This window comes from Enoplosus armatus, chromosome 11 (assembly GCF_043641665.1).
Source record: "Enoplosus armatus isolate fEnoArm2 chromosome 11, fEnoArm2.hap1, whole genome shotgun sequence".
Taxonomy (NCBI): Eukaryota; Metazoa; Chordata; class Actinopteri; order Centrarchiformes; family Enoplosidae; genus Enoplosus; species Enoplosus armatus.
Window position 1 is genome coordinate 15,253,782 of NC_092190.1, and position 24,788 is coordinate 15,278,569.

The 24,788-nt window shown below is 41.2% G+C and overlaps 2 protein-coding genes across 3 annotated transcripts; one reads left to right on the forward strand and one right to left on the reverse strand.

Annotated features, from left to right (window-relative positions):
• Positions 1 to 219: 219 nt before the first annotated feature.
• tmem198aa (transmembrane protein 198aa) lies at positions 220 to 12,279 on the forward strand. Its single transcript, XM_070914911.1, has 6 exons — positions 220 to 358; positions 5,096 to 5,334; positions 5,799 to 6,011; positions 6,771 to 6,894; positions 11,014 to 11,318; positions 12,127 to 12,279. Exons 1-6 carry the CDS (start codon positions 220 to 222, stop codon positions 12,277 to 12,279), a joined length of 1,173 nt encoding a protein of 390 aa, XP_070771012.1.
• Positions 12,280 to 17,434: 5,155 nt separating this feature from the next.
• desma (desmin a) lies at positions 17,435 to 24,788 on the reverse strand. Of its 2 annotated transcripts, XM_070914838.1 has the most exons (10): positions 24,172 to 24,788; positions 21,947 to 22,007; positions 21,620 to 21,715; positions 20,510 to 20,671; positions 20,301 to 20,426; positions 20,019 to 20,129; positions 19,732 to 19,841; positions 19,573 to 19,625; positions 18,827 to 18,918; positions 17,435 to 18,187 (listed from the first exon to the last, which is right to left on the reverse strand). In XM_070914838.1, the coding sequence occupies exons 1-10, from the start codon at positions 24,723 to 24,725 to the stop codon at positions 18,146 to 18,148; spliced, it is 1,407 nt and encodes a 468-aa protein (XP_070770939.1). In that variant the 5' UTR covers positions 24,726 to 24,788; the 3' UTR covers positions 17,435 to 18,145. The 2 variants fall into 2 exon arrangements, with proteins under 2 accessions (XP_070770939.1, XP_070770940.1); XM_070914839.1 differs by lacking the exons at positions 20,019 to 20,129; positions 20,301 to 20,426; positions 20,510 to 20,671 and having other exon boundaries at positions 19,732 to 19,808.

The window sequence follows — 24,788 nt, forward strand, 5'->3', positions numbered from 1 at the left end:
AATCAATCTCTCCTCTGTCTTTTCTTTCTCTCATTCGTTTTCACTCCCTCCCTCTCTCTCTCTTTCCATCACTCTTTCTTTCCATGCCTCCCGTTTGCAGGTAGACACGTCTCAATGGGTGAGGCCCACTGATCCAGTCATCCCGACACACCCCCTCAACCCTTCCCCCCTGCCCTACTCTGTTCCCCTAAACGGCGCCCCCCCTTCACTTCAGTCATCATGACTTCCACCAGCCGACTGCTGGGTTTGGCTGAGGTGGGGCTGAGGTGTGACCAGGAGATTGAGAGGAGATATGAGATTGTGCCCTCGGTGGTCTGCTCCATGTGCTGCCTCTTTGGGATCATCTACTGCTTCTTTGGTAAGTGGTGATGTTGTCTGAGCTGGCACTCACTAAAATGTATCTAAAAAGTTATCGTGCATTAAATGGGATCCCTGAAAAATTTCAAAATATAGCTTGCCACTTGTGCCTGTCATTGCCAGCTGAAAAGAGCAAATCGCCATCAATTAAGAGTAAGAGCTGCTCTACCATTTGCGTAAGTGGTCTATGGGTCTTTTCATCCTAGTCCTGTTTTGTATGAAACTAATGTTTCCTGTTCAGTTGACATTTAAAGGAATTGTTCAACATTTTGGGAAATTAATTTATTTGTTTTCTTGCCGAGAGTTAGATGAAAAGATTACGGGGTTTTTTTCTTTTTAATTGCTATGTCACATTTCTCTATTGGAGTTCACTTTTTCAAAACTCTCCATACGGATCTCTTCGGCAACATGCAGTTCAGCTCAGCAGTTAATCTCACATCCAAAATGCACCAATGCAACCAAAACACTGTATGTCGCTGCATATTTATTGATTGTATGATGTTATTGATTTAAGAGCAGTGCAGAGTAGATCTCTTGTTTCTGGCTATGCAAATCAATATTGAAATCTCATTCCTACAGACTAAGCCACTGTGGCATTCCCTATAACATTATTTACTACTACTTCAGTGGGTAAGTTGTACTACACCAATGGTAAACTCATGGTCTGCACTCAGACTCATACATTTTCTTAGAATTACATCTTATAAAATCCACGAATCGCCATTACAAACTCCTACATTCTATCCCAATTTGCATACTAACATCCTAAAAAGATTGGACTGCCTGCTGTCTTTTTTAAAGAAAAAAACATGATATCTTCTGCTGCTTATTCAAAGGCATGTTCCCATTTCTTTTAACTAAATATTGCAGCAGCATTGCCGGAAGAAAAAAGAAGCACGGAGTTTGCAATTCATCAAATATACCAGGCCTAACAAGCAGTGGACCCCCTGTTGTTGTTTTTAAAAATAAATTAATTCATCTGTGCCATCAAATGTCCGGGCTGTATGCATGGGTCAGTTCATATGTTAAGACACAAAGTCCTTCACTTGAAGCTTAATTTTGTGCCCAGTGAGTGGCTGCTTTTGATTGCGTCATAAGTAGCGAGGTCTCATCTTAATGAGTTTGGATGTAAAGTCATTACAGGAATGTGTAATCAATAAATAATTACAGAGAGGGAGATATCTGCTGTAATGGTTTACAGACTTTTTATATTAGAGTTGTTTTTGTAGCAACAAAAAAAGCGACGGATTAAAAATTGAATTTCTGCTTGAATAGGGACTAGCAAAATCGCATAAAAGTGCTCAGATAATGACATGGCATTCAGAATTTCTCATGCCTTTTTGTACAAAGCTGCAATTAATTTCAGTGTATTGCCTTGGGTTGGCTTGCAGTGTAATTGTGTAATGATTTATTTGCAGCTGTTTTCTAGTGAAAGTGGTAGAGGGCAGACAATTTCAGACAATCATTTTGGTTGTGGGAATTTGTGATGCTTTTGCAAGGACTGTAGGAGATGGAAGCACATTTTTATGTGTGTATTCTTGCCTTTACAGGACAACAGACAGTATAGAGATGACTTGAACTCTCTTCCAGTGACATGGTATACATCAGTAACCACTTGATAACCAGGGCGTTCTACAAATACTATTAGATAGTTGATTTACACGATCCTCCTTTGACATTTTGATTTCGGAACAAGAACACAACATACTGTACACATTGAGCCATGCAAGTTATAAATTATCCCACAGAAGCAATAAACCTCAATACAACACACAATCAGTGTCCGCTGTTAAGCAAACAATGCATTGAATTTTTAATTTGTATGTGTTGTCTTGTGATGAATCATCCCTTGTTACATTATTTGGTCACTGCTAATGTATGTAGCCCTTTATGTAAACTAAAATACATTCAATAACATCACATCCTTCACATCATTTCCCTGCAGACCTGTACAGGGATTTAAATATCTATACTGCCAGTAAGACAAACAACAACATTCTGCTAAACAAAAACATCCAAAAAAATTAACAAGGTAATGCAATAAAAATACAGAATTGTGTTGTGTAGAAAATATATAGAATTTTGGGAAAGCAAAATTGGATGAATATTGATATACAGTATGTTGAAGCTGCAGATGCGTTGCATACAAATAGACAGAGAGGGATTCACTGAAGCGTACAGACAGCATTAACATTCACTGTATATGTCTTGGAAAAGCATCCGCAGCGTCAGTCCCTGCATTACAAACAGGTTACCCAACAACTTAGTTTTACAAAGTTGACAGCATGCAACAAGACCATAGCGGCTCGCAGCCCTGGAATGAAATTGTGGGGTGGATAAAAGATGTAGAGAACGTTGCTATTTGTAGATCCCCACCACGAGCACGGCAGAAAATGTCAAGTTTGCCCTCAGGGTGGTGCCAGACAAAAGACCATGTTGTGTCCCACTTTAAATGTACTTTAAAGCATGCTGCTAGCATTAGCATGCCAACACTAGAATCATTGATTTAGCAAGCTACATAATAACCACGTTAGCATGATAATGTTTTCTGTATCTGTTCAATTAACACCAGCTCTGAAAGTTTGACAAAAAACTTAAGAAAGTCACACTGATTAAAAAGTCTGTTTCAGACATGCTTCACTTAACAAGATGGAATGGCATCATTTTACTTGAAATACTGAAACTTCTCAGTCCTTCACCATCTGTTGTCTATATTATTTGTTTGTTGTCTATTGTATGTGTTTGTTTGACAGGATACTCTGTGAAATAGAGAAGACAAAGAAGTGCCTTTTCACCCTCAGTGCCAGATCTTGCTCTATAACCAAACAAAATCACTGTTCTGCAAATGAGACAAAATGCATATTGTTGACATTTCTCAGAAACCCCACAGTAACATTTGAGTGAATTAATTTTCTGTTGGTTTTCAAGAAAATGGATTCTCCCTGCTGACAGGTGCCTCTTGCAACTGTAGAATTTGGTTTAGTCCCAAGGTCTTGAGAAGAAAAGGTTAGCTGTAATTTATTTGACCCAGAAAAACAGCAGAGTTGCAGCAGAAACGATGAGTGATGTTCATAGGAACGAGATGGATGAGGCAAAGGAAAAAGGGAGAGGAAGGGAGGGAGACAAGAGCTGAATAAGCCAGAGTGAACAGATGGGATAGAGGGTTTGATGGCTGGAGGAAAAGTAAGGGAAGAAACGAGGAACAAAAGCAGTAGGAGGGAGTAGCAGAAGAGTGGAGCGGTGGAACAATAAGGGAGATAAAGGGGGAAAGGAGAAGAGAGGGAAGGATAGGACAGAGAAAAGTGGACTAGGAAAGTGGACCAGAAGATGAGAAGCAGCGAAGGAGAGGCATGATATTTCAAGTGTAATCATTGACGCTGCACTTTTTATTTAAGGGTCTGGTGGTTGAGAGAAATCTAGGAAAGCACACAGGATTGAGTAGAAGTAAATAAAGAATGCCAGAAGAAGTGCATCAAATAAATGAGGTATGGTCACGCAGGAGGAACATGGACGGTGGGCTGGATGAGAGGAAGAGTATTGTTCGGCTCAGCTGTGCAATGCCTGATTACACAAAGATAACAATCTCATGTTGGTTCCCCTCGAGACTGAGTCCAGTCAGACAGAGAGAGAAAAAGGAGATATAGAGCAAAAATAAAGCGAGACGCAAACACTAATAAGCACAGGAGCAAAGGCCAATGAGATTTTAACCGTTGATCATTTGAGCTTTTTTTCCTGTTTTCGTTGCAATAAAACACATTAAAATGGAAATAAACCGGTGAAAGAGAAAAAGAGAGAAAGCCAAGGACAGGAGGGACCATGTGATGGGAAAAAAAAAAAAGTGGAAGGAGAGCAGCTGTTCCATTCAGCAGGCCTGTTGACTAATGAATGTGGATGACCTTTTTGTAATATGATGATTATCATATCTTAAGCAGTTTCATAAAGGTTTGTAGAGACAGTTTATCTGCTCTTCCCATCATCTTCCAATGAGGAAATGCCTCTCTGTGGAAGGAAGGTGGCTGTTCATTGTGCATCCTTCCTGTAATATTTTATCTTCCCTGTTTAGATATGATAGCACCTGTTTATTTTCAAGAGACTTTTGTATAACCACAAATCAATCTACATTTAATCAGCTACATTGAGAAAACTGTAGAATGAACCACTTTCTAATAAGGCCTGCTTCATGAAGGGTTTTTAGTTAGTAATTACTGGTCAATAAATAATTTATTCATTTTTATTAAATATATATATCACTCATAAACCATTTGTAGGAAAAAATTTCAGGTTACTACAATTGTACAACCATCCATCAACTGCAGATTTAAAGAGTAATACGTTCTTAGTAAACAGATTTTTGTCCAGATGCTGCTCTGCCGGTATTTAAAAAGTGGTCAAACTGTGGATTGGTGGGATCTGCCAGAAGAAATAAAGAGCTAAATAGAAAGAAAAAACAAGTTATATGATGGAGGATGATAACCATCAGCCAAAATGTTTTACAGCCTTGCAACCCAAATGTTGTCATTGGTTTTAATGGCTTATTATAGATTTGTAAAGCATAACTAACCCTAACCCCTAGTTACAATCAGTTGATGCTTACAACGTCTTAACCCTTTATAACATGTGCCTCTTTGGGAAATGGTTCCCAAATACATATTCTCCCTGTCACCGTATGCTACAGCATGTATCAGTTCAGTATGCTTGCGATAGCCTCACACTGGTCTCTGTTCCATCTCTCCTCCAGGCTATCGATGCTTCAAGGCCGTACTGTTCCTCACGGGCCTAATGTTTGGCTCTGTGGTCATCTTCATGCTGTGCTACAAGGAGAGGGTGATGGACACTCAGCTGAGTGTTGAGGCATCAGTGGGCATCGGCCTGGGCATCGGGACCCTGTGCGGCCTGGTGACCATGTTGGTTCGCAGTGTGGGACTGTTTATGGTGGGCCTGCTGCTGGGCCTGCTGCTTGGAGTGGCTTCACTGGTGGTGAGGAGACATATTAGACTGTGCACTGTTTAGATGAAAAGCCATTAGTGCATAGGCAATATCAAAAGCTAGCTAACTCTCTATTTAGCTTGTCATTTAAGCTGCCGGCAAAATAGTCAGCTTGCCAACTAAAAATCAGCACATTTGCACTTGAAACATCTACTCAAAGTAAATAAATCATAATTGACTGCAAAGCACACCATGGGCGGGGCAGGCCTTCAGGTTTCATTTTAGTAGCATAAATGGTATCGGCTAAAACGATAGCTTCCGCCATTTTGGAAGAAGACTGTGAGCTCTAAAGCGATGGTATCAATGTCGTATCGTTAAACATGAGGCCACTTTGCTGCCGTTAACGATTCCACTCAAATTAATTTGATTGACAGCTGATTGTAACAAAAAGAACTGCCATTCAAAAAAACACCAAGTGCCAAACTAAAATTAACCCCTCGCTCTCTCTCTCGAAGGTCATGGAGGAGTTCTACCACCCCAGAACCGTGTGGGTTCCCCTGGGTATCCTCCTGGGCTCTGGGACGTTATTTGCCGTCCTAACTCTTCAATGGCAGCGCTGCTTTGTCACCTTCTCCACCGCCACATTCGGCTCCGCCATCATCACTGTCACCGTGGATTACTTTATAGAGCTGTTCGCCTTGGTACACTACGTCTACGAAAGGCTCAGGGTAGGTTTGTCAGTGTGTTTCAGAGGAAACTGTCAGTGATAGAGAGAAAGAAATGCTATTGATTTAGCTGAAGTCACCTTGAAGAAGGTTTTTTCTCTCTTCTATATGTTCGAGGGTGGTCGTGCATACATCATTATTGTGTCCCTCGTTATTGTGCTGTTTGCCTTGGTCAGAGAGAGAGAGAGACAGACAGACAGTTGGGCAGGCTGACAGATACGGTCTTTGATATTGACCACTTTATAGAGCAGTTAACACCACGATTCCAGACACTTGACCTCGGTGCACTGCCTACAAAGCTTTGCCAGGAGCCTGCATGTTGGGATTGAGAGGAAGGAGTGGATCAACAGTTGATTTGGGTGTTTATCTGAGAACAAGGAGATCTGTGCATTTGACATGTGTGTGGATGTGGAAAACACAGGCTAAACACAGGCTAAAGGTGGGAGTTAAGGGTGGGATATGTGGATAAAATCTTCAATTAGAGTAAATGAAATTTTATGTTATCAGAGTGGTATATAGGAATACAGTCATTTGCACGAGATTTTGAACTGAGTGCATGTCAGTCTAAAATCTCCTATAGGTGTTCAGTTGGGTTGTGATAATAATGACACTGTCTCAACCATTATATGTGGTTTCTTGTGCAAGAATAACTCTAAACTCCAAAGAGGTTTTGGGAAATTGACAAAAGTGTCATCATCATGGAGGACAGCACTTTATCAAAATGAAATTATTCAACTAATATTCTAAGTGTAATCTTTGCAGGTGGCGCCAAAGAGGCCAGTGTGCTGGTTTACTTGGGTCATCTTGGGGGTGTGGCCTGTCCTGGCCTTCCTCGGAGTGCTGATCCAATGGAAAGTCACTGCAGAGGGATATTCTCACACAGAGGGTGAGTGATGCTGCTTCACATACACGCAACCAGACTCATTTAAGCAGGTTCAAAAGCTAAGTTACGACACAGACATTGTTGTGGTTGGGACATCGTGTTTTAGCTATTTTGCCATGATTGCTTATTTTGCTTCTTGGCAACAAGAAGTAGTAGTTTTGATTTTATGAAAATGTGAAGGACTTTATGACTAAGAAATGGTGTCACAGGATGTCAGTACACTGAACACACATTTTTAGTGGGTAGGATATGTGGAGGATATGAACAATTTCAAGAACTGTTTAAAGGTATATTAGACCAAAACATAATTTCTGTCATGACAACGTGTACAAAACATAACTGAAGTCCAAGAATACAACCAGAAAAGCAATTTTTGATAGTTTCTTTTGCATTGATAATGGGATATTGTGTAAAAATATGTAGTTGTCACAGTTAATGTACTGGCTACATGGCTAAGGACTAAAATGCAGACGCTTGTAGGCAGAGCAGGTTGACTAAAGGAACTTTCAAATCAGTACAAATACAAAAGCAAACAAATCCAACAGGGATCAGAATCACGCAGCAGGTCCAAACACTGGCAGATATGCAGAAATAGGGGCAGAGACAGGATACAGGCATAGCAAGTACAGTTAATCTAGCAGGGAACAATGGCTAAAGGGCTACTGAGTGGCTAATGGGGGGGATTGGGAACAGGCTGGCAGGTGGGTGTGGAGGACAGCTCATATGGAAGGCAGGAACACACCAGGGCCATTTTCTGGACAATGGAAATGACAGGTTTGGAAAACTCCATGAAGATTCAGGGGCCCGGGGGAAGTGAGACTGTCTGAGGCTGAATGTAGGGACAGAGACAGAGAACGTGTCCTCACAACATGTCGGCAGACAGTAGCAAAGACTTTGATCTCTTCCTCGATTTGAATAAAAACATCATGAAAAGCTAATGAATATATGAAAATGGCCCAACACACATCCTATGAATAGAGAGTAAATTTAATTTACCTAAATTTAAATTCGGCCTATTAGTTAACTGCTGAAATACAGCTACAGTCAGACACAGCTTCTGCACCAACCTGGAACTTGTGATGGATATGCTCAGAAACAGCTGATTCAAGAGCAGTGGTGCTCACCTCACCGTGTCCGCTCTAATGTAGGCCACAGCCAAAGGCTGCAGGCAAGGCTGGAGCAGACCTCTTGAAAAGGTTTACAGAATGTATTCGATCAAGCCAAAATCACAATTTGTTTGGCCAGGGAGGGATAATCTAGTGTGTGCATATGTTGAAGTTTGAGCATGAGATGTGTAATTAAGGATGCTTTCAACTCAGTTTAACGTAATACATGTGCAACGCAAAATTTTAATTTCAACTTTTGAATTAGATTTAAAGTTTAGTCTTAAACAGTGAGCATGTCAAGTACACAGAATGATGATGTGGCTTGTTTCAGTATCGATCTCACAAAGGCCGCTACAAGCTGGTGCCATTTTATCAAGACTGACTAATCTGTCCTAATTTTATTAAATTTGTAGTTTTATCGGCATCTTTAGAAATCAAAATCATTATGAGGGCAGGGAACTGTGTGTGTGTGTGTGTGTGTGTGTGCGCGTGTGTGTGTGCTGGAGAGTCCGAGTATACCAACATCAGTGTGTCAGCGGAACGTGTTATTGACGGAAACAGCCTTTCTGAAAGCAACCACAACACAGATGGCAAGATCCTACACACACACACACACGCACACAAACATAATACACACAACTCAAACACACAAACAGACAGAGACAGGAATACTCTGAGGCATAGTCTCTCACTCACATACTAACTACAGGAAAATAGAAACACACACATGTCATTCATTCCTACACACACACATAAACTCTTACATTTGATCTTTGCTGGCGCACGACGCGCAGAGTTAAACAGTGTCTTAGAAGAAGTCACACATGGCCTCAAATAATGGGATTAAACAGCAGGCTGCCATGGCTTCCAGTCAGAGGGTGTGGGCAAAGAGATAGAGGAAGCTTTTTAGTGCTATTTTGAAAAATGTGCAATTGAGTGTGGGGGGGAAAGAGACCTAGAAAGGGAAAGAGACATGAAGGAAGCACGGGGCGGCTAAAAACTCTCTATAAGAGAGGGAATCAATTCTCCAGAAATTCAAGATATTTGTCCAAAACGTTGCTAAAAAGCCTTTATTCCTTATCATGTGGCTACATGATTAAGAGCTGGTCCAACATATATTGAGGTCTTTCTCACTGTTAAACAATCACACACAGATAAGTGGATTCTATAAACATACAACAAATGTTTACAGCAATATCCCTCTACACTACACCTGTTACCTCATAATAAACAAATACTGCATCAAAAAATAATAGTAGTGAGACTTTTCTTCCAGCAGTGTGGCAATTAAATCCCCCCCACAGAAGGAGGGGTGAAAAGAAAGAGGGAAAATAATAATACAGAATTAACAAAGAATAATAATGAAAAAAGACAAATAACAAGGAGAAAGCACCATTAGCATTGTGTGCTTGTTGCTGTAGATACGGACTGGGATTGGGAAGATGAATGAGAGGAAAAATGAAGCTGAAGCTCTAGCAAGAGTACTATGAATGTTATTGCAGTTCCTGCTGCTTTGCGATAAGACCCAGGTCAGTAAGGGTCATTATTGTATTACTTAGAAACATCTTTAAATGCACCTGTACATCATGTACATGTACACATCTTATGTGCAGCAGTGAGAGTTTGTCTGTAGTCTTAAACTCCTGAAAGCGTCCTTTGTGGTGACAAGCACTGTATTGAGAGGAGGATGGGGAAAAGAAGGAGCTGGTGAACTGGGGGAAGGGCAGGGGAGGGTGATGAACTGGGGCACAACGGGTAAGCTGGGCACCCAAGTGGAGCAGTAAGGGAAATCATCTGTCTGTCAGCTGACTGAATAGCATGCAGGACACGGGCATGAATGAATTATCTCGCATATGTTAAGGTTTTCTCTTTTTTCCCCCTTTTTTTGTCTGCATGTGTTGACAGTGATAGAGCATGCGCGCACGCACACACACACACACACACACACACACACACACAGTAGCATGTAGCCAGAGGGGTCTGAGGTGGGGTGAGCTGAGGAAAAGAAAAGGGGGGTATCATTAAGCAGTTTCCCTGGCAGATGGTGCCTCGTTAGCTGTTCGCCCGCACAAAGAAACAACAATAGACCTCATAACACTTCCACACCCACACACACACAGTTACTGTGACGCATACAGTACATCTTGTCTTCATGGAAGTTCAGCAGGGTTGTTGTACTTCTGGCAACATTTTGACCTCACATAATGAACATGAAACAGATCCCTGACACTACTGTATTTTAAACCACTGTATGAAAAAACATACTCAAAAATATCCACACAGGTCGTGGGACAGTGAGACAGGATGGAGGTTTGGACATCCTTTGCAGGGGAGGGTGTGAAAAAAACACAAATACATTCACCCACTCACAATATGTCAGGAGACTGAGCAGCTCACTACGAGAACATGCAGCAAGGAAAATGATCTGTCTGCCAACTGACTGAATAGCACGAAGGAAATGAGAAAAGGGACATTTTTTTCCTTTCTTTTTCTTTTTGTTGTCTGTACTTACGATAACCCTCCCAGGGATAGTTCCCCATCAGCATTTAAAAGCTAATTAAAATATTCAGAAAAAGTCTCATCTGATTTCTCCTATTTTTCTTGTCAGTCTGAGTGATTTTGAATGTGTCCTTTCGTCTTGACTTAATCACTTACTTTTGTTCCTCTATAAAAGCTGTATTGTTCTGTTTTCATCATCCTCTCACTCTCCTGTGATTATCTATTCAAATTCAAAGGGCTTCATTTTCATGAAAGTTTCAAAAACAATGTTGCCAAAGCATCAAAATACAATGTGTCCAAATATTTGGATATTTACACAATAACAGTAATATGAACATTAGCACATCAAGATTGATATACATTAATTATATATAGACAGTATATCCTGTGTGTGTGTGTGTGTGTGTGTGTATATGTGTTGCTGAATGGTTTATGTTTAGGGAATATTGTTCCTTTCTTTCTTTCTTTCTTTCTTTCTTTCCACTCATTATCACGTCTCTGGTCTCTTTGCCTCCAGTGGTTTTGAGTCGACAGCAACGGAGGGTCCAGCTCATGCGTATCCGACAGCGGGAAGAGAGGCTGAAAAAGGAGAAGGAGAACAAGAAGAAGAAAAAACGACAGAGCCAGAAGACCAGCCACAAGCAGAAAACTCATACCAATCACCACCACCACCACCAGCAGTACCATCACCCAGCAGCATCCCACCCTCATCATCAAGCCCAGAGCTCTCAGCCGCCAAAAGTCCCTCCTCCTCAGACTGAACCTGGCTACCCCCGCAAGGCCAACCCTAAAAGACGCTTTGATGGAGATGTGCTGTCACCGGTAAGATGCAGAAGTCTCCTTACTCATAAGATGAAATGAAGTTGAGCTTCTGGTTACATAGGTCAAAATCTCATGGTTTCCAAAAATATTTCAAGAAATAAAAAAATAAGCTACATGTTACTTTTTGAGATTTTGGGAAATGTGCTTATTTGTTTTCTTTGCCAAGAGTTAGATGACATGTCAATATGTTCAATATGCAACAGGAGCCAGCCGCCAGTTAGCTTAGCTTAGCATGAAGATTGAAAAAAGCTAACCTAGCACTGTTCGAAGGTAACAAAATCCACCTTTTCACCTTTAGGGGGGGTTATGTGTGGGACTGTTTCTTGGCCTTGAGCAGTTCCTGGAGTCTTGTTGTCTCAGTGAAGTTACCCGGCAACCAGCGGAGACTTCAGGAAGTCACTGCTCCCGGCCTAGAAACAGTCGCAAATAACCCATGGTTAAACCACAAATTTACACTTTTTACACTTCTGTTTTAGCACACATTAAATAAACCAGACACAACATGCTACTTAATGAGCTTAAGAGATGCTGACTGGCAAGTTTTGTTACCGTTGGACAGAGTCAGGCTAGCTCATTACCCCTTTTCCAGTCTTTGTGCTAAGCTGAGCTGACCGTCTACTAGCTCCTGTTTCATAATGAATGGTCATCTAACTCTTGGCTAGAGCGTGAAAAAGTGCAATTTCCAAAATGTCGAACACTTCCTTTAATAATGGCTGTACGTGAGAGTAAGCTTTCATTATGTCATATCACATCATGCCTGTACACTATATATTCTGACCCCAACCCTGTGTCATCTGTCTGTCCACAGAGCTACATCAGGAGTTTCAGGGACAGACAGACAGACAGACGAGCGTACTCCCATAGTCGAATGATGAGCCGCACACGGATGGGCGAACTCGACTACGACTGCGGCTCTCAAGTGCCCCTCACGGCCCCCAGTGGACCTCCAGTTCGCATCTGAGACAGCGAAATGCTCATGCACACACCCAACCACACACACAGTCACACAAGGCTACGTCAAACCTCTTTGTAACAGTTTGGGATAGACAACCTAACCTTACCGTGCCAACCTAATCAACTGCCTATTAACCCAACAGGAACTCAACATGTCCATAAGGTGGTATGACTGAGTCCCACACCGGTTTTCTCCTCTCAGACCTGTTAGAGGTTGTATTTTTTGGCCAGTTTGGTACAGTTTTTGTTCTTTATGAATGTCAAGACACAAGAGCAGAGCCTCTTCTTTTGGATGGAGCAAGAACTGATTGCTGTTGAAGGCAGGGTGGTCAAGTCTTGAATCATCACATACTGTATTTGACTTCAAACTTCTACTGTCACTGTCTGAAGGATACTGGAAAAAATTGATCTTGTCTAGTGAGGAGTTAATTGAAATATCTCTGTAGAACGTTTGATTGAAAGATTTTTGTTGCTTCAAGCTGTAAGAAGTAATTTCCAGTGGGATTGCAGTGTGGAAACAATCCAAACACTCATTTATTCACAGGAAGTTTGCAGCATTTCAGATAAGAATGCATCACGTGGCTTTCATGGAGTCAAGGTAGCACTACCTTCAATAAACCTTACAGTATCTTTAGTTCGAGGGTAATCAAAGGAGTAAACAGTTTGCTTCAAGGATTCCATTAAGAGCGCTCAGTGGAAAATGACAGCAACAAGAAACACAGCAAAGACACAAACAGAAAGGCAACTCTTCTTCATCATTTTCTCCATTGAAAGGTCACTTTATGAAGCAAGGTGTTCATGAAGTCAGCCCGTTATCTTCACTGACAGGCTGTGAACCCAGACAGGCAGCACAAGTCTTCTGCTGTTTCAACATGCAGAACAGGGACTGGTATTGGGTGTGTACAGGATCAAACAGTTCACACTGAAGACAATCTTTATGTTATTTCACCCATGAACACCCTGCGTGTCATTGCCTACCATTGCTACATTGCTGCCATTTTCCAAGGGGAATGAGCTCACATCTCGTCACTTTCCTTTTGCCCTCGATCGCAGACTTTTTTAAACACGGACCTGAGCAGGAGATACATCCAGACCTCCCCTCTTCTTTCCTCTCTCCATTTAAACCATATTTGTAAGCTACTGTATGTAATTTGTTTGTTGTTGATATGTTCTCGTGTCCCTTTTCCTCTTCTCATCCCCAAAACAAACCTACCTTTGCAGAATTTGCCTACAAAGACAAGAAACTGCTGTCTGATACCGATCATCCAGGGATACGACTGTTGAAATCAGTTTGAGAGCTTGGAGGGGACAATACATGACAGTGAAAATGTTAAATATAGTGTGTTAGCATGTGTGAGTGGACACATGGGCCCTGTGGCAAGTGACGGATTGTACCAAATATTGGACAAGGAGAGGGGGATTCATTGTAATGTATGTAAAACATGCTTTTTTGCCGATATACTGGTCCAGTTAAAAATGTGAATCTCTTAGTTTGGATAAAGTGTTAAATGCTGAAAAGGAGGAAGTTTGAAATGAAGATAATCTCATGTAAATGGTGAGACATAGTGACAAGATGAGAGCATTTGCAAATGGCGCCCTCTACTGTTTACTACTGGACCTTTTTTTTGCTAGATTTAATGTGTATGTGTGCATATGTTAGTGTGTACATGCATTTGCGTGTGATTTTGCTTTTAAATTCAAATGTGCGCTGAACATTGATGCTGTTGTATTGAACATCCAGAGAGTTGGAGGAGTTAGATTTGTATACGATGTATTTTCAGTACACAGGAGCTACTTTTTGTTTTATTTGAACCTCTTTGGAATGGGTATACTGTAGGTCCCCACAATAAACACCAACTCTCCTAATGTTACAGTTACAACTGAGACTAAATGTTGCTGTGAGGAGCCACAGATGAAAGACCAAAATATACACAAGTGAAGAAATGTATTGAAATTCAACAGCAAAACAGATTATGACCCCTTATGTTTTATGTAATTTTTAGAGATTTTACTTTCTGAAGTTTAGATAAGCAAAAATATTCCACAGTACTGTACTGAAATACTAAATACCTGATGATATGCGATGGGATTGGCACTGGAGGACCAAACATTTTCACCATAACCCATTACTGCATGATAATCCTTGTGCAACCGTTTCCAATGTGTCAATGTTTCAGTGTGTCACTGTTGTCTTGTGAAAACCTCACATTTCCAGTTTAGTTTTTTTTGGTCCCATGGTGCACAAAACATAATCCACATTGACTGAATGAAGTGTGGTGTGTTTCAATATCAACGGTATGCAGAAAAGGAATATTATAATTTCATTGTTTTTTTGTAACCTCTGTGCACATTTTCAATAATGAACATTTTGAAAGGACCAAGTGTAGCCTATTCTGCCACAGTGAATAGGTCCAACTAAAGGACTCAGGAGAAACACACCTTCTGTTTTCTCTTCTCCTTCCTTTGTTTGCACTGTCCAGGTAAAGGGCTTTGAAAAGGCATTTGAATCGTTTCCCTCCTCTTGACGTGCATTACGCTCACCTTCTCTTCTGCTGTGTCAGTGTTACTCCAATAATGTTTCGCAGTAGTAGCTGTTCAGGTGTTACTTGGGGCTTTTGCTTACACTTCAGTCCTGTTTTGGTCCTCTTTTGTGGTTTTACTGTGGTGCGCTTATAACATCATCACTGTCTTTACATTTTGGAAAGATAAAAATTAACAAAATGGTCATTCACAACATGAGCCCCGTTCTTGTTTGTAATTTGGGGGAAAAAATAATTAATGTTATTCATTTTTCAATTCTTTTTTTTTAACTTTATTATTTTTATTTTCAATATTTTCTGTGATTGCTCATCACTGCTGAATATATGTTGGGGCAACACTTATTGTAGATATTGAACTGTAAATAACTTTTTAAATGTACAAATGTTTTGTTTCATTTTCATGTTCATGCCGCTTATGTAATTTATCCAGCTGATTATTTTCTAATGGAGTAGGCCTGTTTTATATTGTGTTACTACTGTATGTCCTGTTGGTTTGATTTGTCTGGGTGGTGGATGCACTTGTATCATTGTCATCCTGGTGTTTCAACATGTGATGTTGAAAATCAGCAAACAAACTGAGCCTTGACTCTGATTATCAGCAACCAACAGTGATTCAATAATTGCTCCACAAGAGATGGCAATTCATTTTCCTACCACCCTGTTTAGATTTGTACAAATCATCTGATTATTATTATTATTATTATTATTATTATTGAGCATGAATTTATATGGACCTAAAATATGATAAACATTGTGATTCTACAATCTAATAGTGCTGTTGTCTCTGCTGTTCCTACATAGTCATTGTGTATACAGAGGTGCATTCATGAATACAAATACCAAATACTCAGAAACACACACACACACACACATTTTACATAAGAGCCATAGTTCAGAGAACAGAATAAGGTTTGTTAGGAGTGGCCAGTGATAGTCAAACCAGCTAGATATTACAGAAAAATCAGATTCTATATAATGTTTATTCCAGTATGACACAGTTCGAGCTAGACGGCCAGACAGATATAGCAGCAGATATATCGTAGTGGTGTAAATGTCGGCTTATGTTGCAGAACAGAAATGCCAAACTAGGTTTGAGGTGGTTTAGAAACAGTGTTACCGTTACATAGTTTGTCTACCAGGGAGCACTGACAAGCTTATTTTTCAACTGCCGCTCGTTATGTTTGTTGGTCACAATACAAAAAATACATCTAAGATTGTTTTTTATGGTATGTGTTCATGGAAAGAAATATATATACTACTGGCCGATATATCTTTATTTATTTTTTAAACACCCAAATATCGATATCGGTATCAGCCTCACAAAAACAGTATTGGTCGGGATACACAGTGTATGGTTTTTCCTGATTTATGCAATACTTCTTACTGCTCTGCCAGGTCTCAACCACGATAAATAACTATTAAGAAGAAACAGAACAGATGGAAAAACAAAGCATCTGGCTGGCTGGCTGAGTTCATGTTCATGCGTCCCTTCCACTGATACTTCACAAATGCATTTATGTAGTCGGACAATAGGTTTCAGGCTACATTTGCATTGCAGCTTAATAACACACTACAGTACAGCAGTTATGCATTGTAACAACTAATGGTATAACTTGTTGTACACTGAGTCTGTCAAACACAAATCTAATCAGGATATAAGAAGTGTTTTCTACAAATTGCTTTAATCAGCACAAAAAGGGAGACACATGTAACAATTAACATTTCTTTTTGCGCCTGAATGGCAACAACATGTACTTTCACCAGCTGATCGAGGGGAGGTCACAGAGGTAAGCTGACTTCATTCAAAGGAAATGGAACAGAGGAACATGCCGCCCTTTTTATTGACCTCCACTGATTGGGAAGCTGTTGCTGTCGACAGCAGTTGTGAAGAAAGTAACAGAGACAGAACGTTCTGACCAACAATACTCCAGTAATTCTTGGAAAAGCAGTGAAATCTCTCACTTTCTCTCTCTGTTCTGCCTAATTATCTCCTGCTAAATCTTGCCTCTGAATAACCTTTTCATTACATTTGTACCCACTCTTTTTCTTGTTTTCTCCCTGTCACCTTCCTCGCCTCGCTCTCTCTCTTGCATGCTCATTTATTGTCTGCTTTCACTCTCCTCCTCCACCCCCACTTTTTTTTTTTATCTCTGCTGACATTTTCAGTCCAGTGACTTCAGACACAAACTGCGCCAGCTATATAATTCTTGTTGCTGTGTTAATCTGCTTTCTGCTGGAAACAAAGCAAAACCGGGGCCAGCTCATTAACAAGCCATTGTTCACTTCTCCCTGCACCAAGACCAGTCCTGTTACGGATAATTCCAACTCCTATTTCCTTTTATGAAAGTGAATTAAATGTTAACAGAAGACGGTTACGCTTGGCTGGGAAAGCTAGTATCATTTTAGACAGCTAACACAGCCCACATCAGATGATGAATGCAGTGGGTGGCATCAGTTCATAAAGGAACCAATGCAAAGGCGCGCACGCCATCTGAGGATTGCTAATAAATACTTTGAAAAGGAGACTGTGTTACACAATACGTGTGCTATGTACAGACACACGAAAACAAAGACTTTTTCTTCCAAAACCTTCAGAACCTGACTGACTCTCAAGAGACAAACGGTGATAACAAATGTCTTTATTTGAGATTTATGGCACAGTGAAGCAGCATAACATGGTCGCCCGTACGCATACAATCAAATACCTAACACATGCTATTGAGCTCAAACTTCAATCAAAGCTGAGTTCCTTTTTGTGTTTCTGACATTTCTCAAACCAACATCTCACTTCCCTTCAATCAGTTACAAAGATAAAAGCCCTTCCTAATCAAGTCCTATACTTGCACATTTGCACAGGAAGACTTGGAATATGTGCAGTGTAAATAACCGTTACTTTTCACTGTGGTGTTTCAGGCCCGTTGATCTGTCTTACACCTTGCAAACGTCCCTGTGGACACTGGGCCAATACAGTGTTGTTGTTACTTTGAAACTCTACTCTTGCCATTTAATTACTTTTGCAGACAGGATATGACAAATTCAGGTGTTTTTGAGAAGAAGGAAAGTAACACGAGTAAAGCATAATTCCTGGAATGACCTCTATTTAAAACCAGGCTAAAGGCAATGCATTGTGCCTCCATACTGCATCTATGCTGTAAAGATGTACACTGGTTGCACTCATATCATTTGTTTTTCCATTTAAATCAGCTGAAATGTTCAGCCTTCTGTTTCTAAAAATAGGCTCAGCTTAGAAATCATCAAAGTAGTGGTAGGAAAATGTTATTAAAATTGTATTAATTTATTTTATATAGTATTTCTGATGTCGCCTCTTCTGTTTTACATGATGTCTTGCTGGTGCTGTGTGGACTCGCTGACAACCTGAGGAGGAGAGAAGAGGTTTTGTAAATTTTCCTGAAAGAAGGAAAACCATATTCATTATCTATGTTGAGGACGGCAGAGTGCTGCAGATAACACCTCAGAGTGTTTTCTATCAGTGAAGCAGGTATTGTTTGGAGTGCTGTGCGGGGGGGCGGGGGGGGGGGGGGTGTCAGTTGCCACTGACAGTGAAGCTGGTTCATGGAAGCCAGTGTGGAGTATCGCAGTTCAGGTATACAGTAAGTGTCTATACAGGGTCGACGCAAACTACAAGATCAGTTAGAAACTAGAAATGTTTTTGCAGCTAAGATTTCAATACATAGATTGCTTAATTCTCTCTGTATGACTTTAGCCTATTTTAGACATGGAAATAATACAAAAAAACAAATCTGGTAGTTTGCTTCAGCCCATTAGTGAACAGATGATAAACGTAGGTGGGATATTGGAACCAGACTTACAGACTGGGCACTAGCGCCCTGGCTCATAGAATACTTCATCTGGATGAGAATATAACAAATCAAAGTCATTCAGTGGCAGAATTATTGACTCTAACTCTATTACAGTATATAAGGCTATGTGTGTGTTGGGGCTTATAAGTATGCTGTATGTCATGTATATATACACATGTGTGTGTGCTCAAACCTCTCCATCGCGGGTCTCGATGGTCTTGATGAGAACAGTCTTCTTGGAGTGAACCTCTGAGGAGCGCTGATGCTGGGACTCAGGGCTGGTCTCTGTAAGAATACATTAATACAGCTCTTACACTACTTCATGAACATATAAGCAGTAAGCTTTGCTACAGTCACACACATTAGTTTAGTACTGCTCCAAGAGGGTTAACTGGCTTTGCACAACATGATGACATGCTTTGCACATGAAGGGGACGGCCATGAAACAGTCTGTGGAGCTAGTATGACTGCCGCTTAAAAGTGTAATAATTTAATTCATATTAAAAATCAATGGCGCTAATGAATCATGGCTGTACCTAATATATCATCTCTAAATTACATCATCTCTAAATTACATTTAAGCAGCTGCAAAGCGGAGCGGAGGGGAGGTGTTGGCAGAGATTAATTGCACGTTTGGACAGTTAATACATCAAGTGAATAGGCTAAGTTGTGTGATTATTGATGTGTGGCTTGGCGATGATTGCCCTGTGAACCAAAGAGCCATGAAGGTTTTTCACATGTCATATACCGCCACACAGTGGTCACAATGTGTCACTGCAGGTACAAAGCATGTAGTGCCCTCAAAATAGCACCCACCATATACAGTCACAAGCTATAATTAGCCTTTTTTTATCCCCTCAATGGCTCATCTGGAATGTAAAATGGATTTTGAGGGTATTTCTGTGTGTAAGGGAAGGATGTGGGCTGCTTCTCTCTTACCTCTGAATCCAATGGAGGAGTAAGCAGACTGGACAGGCACATTGGTGGTGATCCTGCAAAAAGGAGAAAACACAGAATTCAATATTATTATTAATATATTAATATAATTATTAAGTCGGCAATAAGAGGGAAATACTGAAATACGAATTACACACACACCTGCTCTCCTCTCCCTCCAGCAGCTTGCGGTAGGTGGCGATTTCAATATCAAGGGCCATCTTCACGTTGAGGAGGTCCTGGTACTCTCTCAGGTGACGAGCCATATCATCCTTTAAATCAACACATAAAATGTTTTATTGTCTGCTCAAATAAACTTCAACTGGGAAAACTGCAATAAGGGACCAAAGAAAACTTGTTGTAAAAGCTGTAAAATCACACAGACAGGTTTCAGTTCAGTGATCCACCAGAGTGAAGATGAGTCAGTGTAAAATCAGTAAGATAATCACCTTCATCTTAGCAATGTCTTCCTCCAGCCGTGTGATAGTATCCTGGTAACCAGAAGCCTCGCGGGCCATGCGATCCTCCATTTCTCTCATCTGGCGCAGCAGAGACTCGTTCTACAGGGGAGCAGAGACATGAAGTTAGAAGAGGAACAGGATGCAGGCAATAGAGAGAAAAGTAGGCTTTACCAAGAAAAAAGCAAAGAAAAGACGACCATGGTGTAAACCACAAGGAGGAAATAAACTCAAAATTGTAATAAAGTGAGAGATGCTGCAGTCAGTACTCACAGTGCCCTTGAGTGAGTCAATCTCACAGGTGTAGGACTGGATCTGGTGCCTGTACTCCATGCTCTCCTGCTTGGCCTGACGCAGTGAATCGTTGTTCTTATTCACAGCCTGGTTCAGATCAGAAACCTGAGGAGAGACAGGGAAGAGGTTTTAGCAGTGCTGTGTGTGTGTGTGTTGTATGTATGTATGTGTGTGTGCTCCCAGCTTACCTTAGACTTGTACCAGTCTTCAGCCTCTGCGATGTTCTTGGCGGCGATGCCCTCGTACTGCACGCGGATGTCCCTCAGAGCAGCGGTCAGGTCAGGTTTGGACATGTCCATCTGGATCTGTACCTGAGTGTCCTGCATCTGGCTCTGCAGCTCACGGATCTCCTGCAGGATGAATAAACGTTTTAAACAACAGAAGGCAGGAAGGTTATAAAGAAGAAAGGAATGAATTTTGTGGGAGACAGATAAAGAAGCAGAGAGAAAAGTTCTCATCTAAACCTTGTCTGACATGGAGCTCATGAAAGGGAAGGGTTCAAACATAACCAATAAAATCAGGGTAGGGCCTCCAACATTGATGACATTTACATATTAATGTAGAAACCACAAGTTTTCCCAGTGGTGCATTGACGCAACATTGTTAAAATATCACTAGAAACCAGCACAAGGCTGACTTAACATTGTGAAACTAGAAGATTCAAATTAGTACGCTTGGGTCCCATTCAGCTGTCTTCTGGTCTAACCAAAAGATATAAATAGCTTTGCATCTGTTCACATGCACACACTCCTTTTACCCATTTCTCCCTCCCTCTCACACACACACATACATGCAGACACGCACAACAGCTGACATGCTCTCTTCAACCAATCATCACTTCAGCATTTCAGAGAGGTCAAAGTTGAGGCGGAGAAATCAAAATGACAGGAAGAGACCTCAACTGTGCTGACATGTGTCTGAGTGTGTAGCTCGGTATGTCCTTTGATGTCTGTGGGTGAGTGTCCACAAATGTGTCTATTGCACTCTCTGCATTTGCTTTGCAGAAGGCCGAAATGCCCGAATTGTTACACTTTTGTCCGGGAAAAGAGAGAGAGAGAGTGTGTGTAATACTGTGAAAATGTGCACAATAAATATGTTTTAACATCAAAGGGTGTGACATTTTTGATCCCTTGAAGAGCTGCATGCCGACAGAGGCTCAGATATATCTAATACCACAGTATAAGTTCACACAGAGCTGTTATATGATACAGTACACACCACCCTACTGACATACATAGTGCACAAATGTCCTGTAGGTGTGGTGGCCTGGTTGCAGACAGAGTTTATAGACAACAAACCTCTTCATGGATCTTCTTCAGGAAGGCAATCTCCTCTTGCAGACTCTCAATGCGTCTCTCCAGGTCCAGCCTGGCCAGAGTGGCATTGTCAACATCCTGGATGCAAACACGGAAACAGAAAAAACATTATAGTGACAGCCAACAGAAAAGGTGAAAATGTGCAGGGAGAACAAGAAACTGAGAGGAAGAAAGTGATTCATGAGACAGATGAGAGGGAAAATTGTGCTAGGGTGGAGTGTTTCATTTTTTTACTGCAGGCTTTCAGGATTAAATGACAAAAAAATTGAGATATATAAAGGTGTGATTTTATGGAAATAGAAGACGTACGCCTCTGAAAGCGGAAAGGTTGTTCTCAGCCTCTTCCTTCTGTTGAATCTCCTCCTGCAGTCTGGAGAGAGCAGACAAAGAGGAAAAGAGGAAAAAGTTTAAACATAAGTGAAGGCAAAACACAACAACGGTGTTTTGAGAGCCTGGCTTCTTCCCAAGGGACCAATTACTAGACAGAAAAACTAGTTACCACCTCTCATCCCTCCGGGTTTCTGCTCGCTGTTCTTTTTGGCTGTCAGTAAATATAAGAATAGACTTGACTAGACAGTGACACATCAAAGTTTAACTTTTATTTGTAACCTTGTGCACCCTTGCTCTTTGAGTCCTAAAGCTGTGGTGCAGCTGCTGTCACACTGTCAGAGTCAGAAGGGTAACAGTGAGAAAGGAGCAGAGGTCTGCCCTTGGCTGGTGCTGTTTCCAGAATTAGCATTTCACTATGCACCCTGAACAACTGGAAAATATAGAGAGAATGCATGCATGTGATGTATGCATATACTGTATATAGTGGCTGGCTGGTCATTTCTGTTATTCTTTAACAGATTTGCAGGTTTGAATGATACAGTATTCAGGGAAATGTTCCATGAAAATCAGTCTTTTAACAGGTGAGTCAGACGACATGGTGATCAATTTCTTTTTTCATACTAAGTGGCATTCAACTGTGCCACATGTGGACTTACTTTACAGGATACTGAACATACTTAATCTGATCAATAGAGCCTCTGCTGAACACATTTGTGTGGTAAATACATTTTATTTTTCACTTCCTGCTTTTTGCAGGTACAGCAAAGTGCCTAGCTGAGAAAGATAAGTAAGATACATTTGTGTTACCAGAATACATTTTAGTTGCTGATGCTATCCTTAAACTCTGCAGACATTCTATGTGTGTGTATATGTGTGTGTGTGTGTGTGTGTGTGTGTGTGTGTGTGTGTGTCTTCATGCATTGTAAGTGTTGTGTTTCTGGTTGTATGTACACACAAATACATATAAATCTAGGGGTGTTGCTAGCTGTTGCAGTGACAGAAATTCTAAATTCAAAGAGCTGACCTAGTAGCTACAAATAGTGTAGTATTCAGAGATACACCCACATCACAGCTCACTCTCTCCCTCTCTTTCCACACACACACACACACACACACACACACACACACACACACACACAAGCAATGTGTATTTGGAGGACTGTCTTTTGGATTTTTAAAATGTTCTTTTTTTCTTAGTTTTACTCGCACTATAAATTCACAAACATAACAGGCTGAGTGTGTTCGTCTGTTCATTTTCGTCTGTCTACTGTCTACTGCTCTTTCTGTCTAGCTGAAACTTTATCTGTCTGTCCGTCTCAACTTTATTCCTTTGAGCCTGCAAGTCTCTCTCTCTCTCTCTCTCTCTCTCTCTCTCTCTTCATTTTCCTCTGCAGTGTCTCTTGTGAATAAATTATAAACACCTTTGTAAACAGCTGGTAGACCATAACACTCAGTGAAGTGTAGCGATCCTCAAATCTCTCCTTTGTTACTTTGTTGTTTCCCTTTTCTGACACCCTCTGGAAATCAGCGTATTGTTTTTGATGCTACATGCTGGGATTTTACTTGTTTCATTGTATCAACAAGGAAAACTAACTTTCCCCCTCTTCTCATTTCTCCTATTTGTCTTTTCTTGTAACATCCAGCAATGTGTCACCATGTTCTTCTGATGTAGACAAGCAGTTGCCAACCTGAGGGTTGAGACCCCCCAAGGGGTCGCAAGAAAAATCTGAAGGGTCATTAGACGTTTAACAAGAAAAAAACATACAGTATTTTGTATTTAGTTTTGTTTGTTTTTTTATTTATAATCGAGATCTCTGACAAGGGAACATCACTCTTTGATTAAACTGCTCACAACTCATGCATATATTAAACCTGTGACAAGGGTTCACAAGTAGAAATTGCTTTGCTTTAAAGGGTCACAAGCCAGAAAGGTTGGGAACCCCTGATGTAGACGGTTGTACTACCCAATAATAGAAGTGATTTTGAAACTTTGTGTTTATCTTTCTGGTACCATTAACATCGGCCTCTTGCTCACTCCTGCCAAAGTCAGTCTGTGTTCTGGGAACTTCTTGTTAAAACAACAAGCTACATCTGCGTCACATGTTCTTCATTTCACCCTTCTCCATCATTCATCCACTCTCCTTAACGGTGCATCCATTGGTACAGATCAATCCATTCCCTCATTCAGCCATCCTCTAACCTACCTGTGCTTAATTTTCTGCAGGTCATCAGCCAGGTTGTCTCTCTCCACCTCCACTCGGGCGCGCTGGTTGGAGAGGGCCTCTATTTGCCTCCTCAGCTCCCTCATTTCCTCCTCGTACATCTCAGCCACGCGCCCGGGCCCCTCGCGGCCCCTCAGTTTCTCAATCTCCACCGTCAGTGCTGCATTCTGCTGCTCCAGGAAACGCACCTTCTCGATGTAGCTGGCGAAGCGGTCGTTGAGGTGCTGAAGCTCAGCCTTCTCATTGGTCCTTGTGTTGAGGAAGTCCTGGTTCATGGCATCGGCCAGGTTGAAGTCGAGTTTCTCACCGGCATAGGTGCGCATGGCTCCCCCAGCACCAGAAGACCGGTAGCTGGAATAGGAGGGAACACCAGCACTCTTGACCTCATAGACTCGGGACATGTGGCTTGCAGAGGAGCTGCGGCCACCTTTTCCAGAGGAGAAGAAGGAGGACATTGGGGTTGACCCGACGCCAGAGCCGAAGGTGCGACGGTATGAGGAGCTGCTCTGGGCTGAGGAGGAGTAGGACTTGCTCATGGCTGGTTGACTGTTTGGTTGTCTTGTGGATTTGATGGAGCCGCTTGAGGTGCTGAGTCCCAA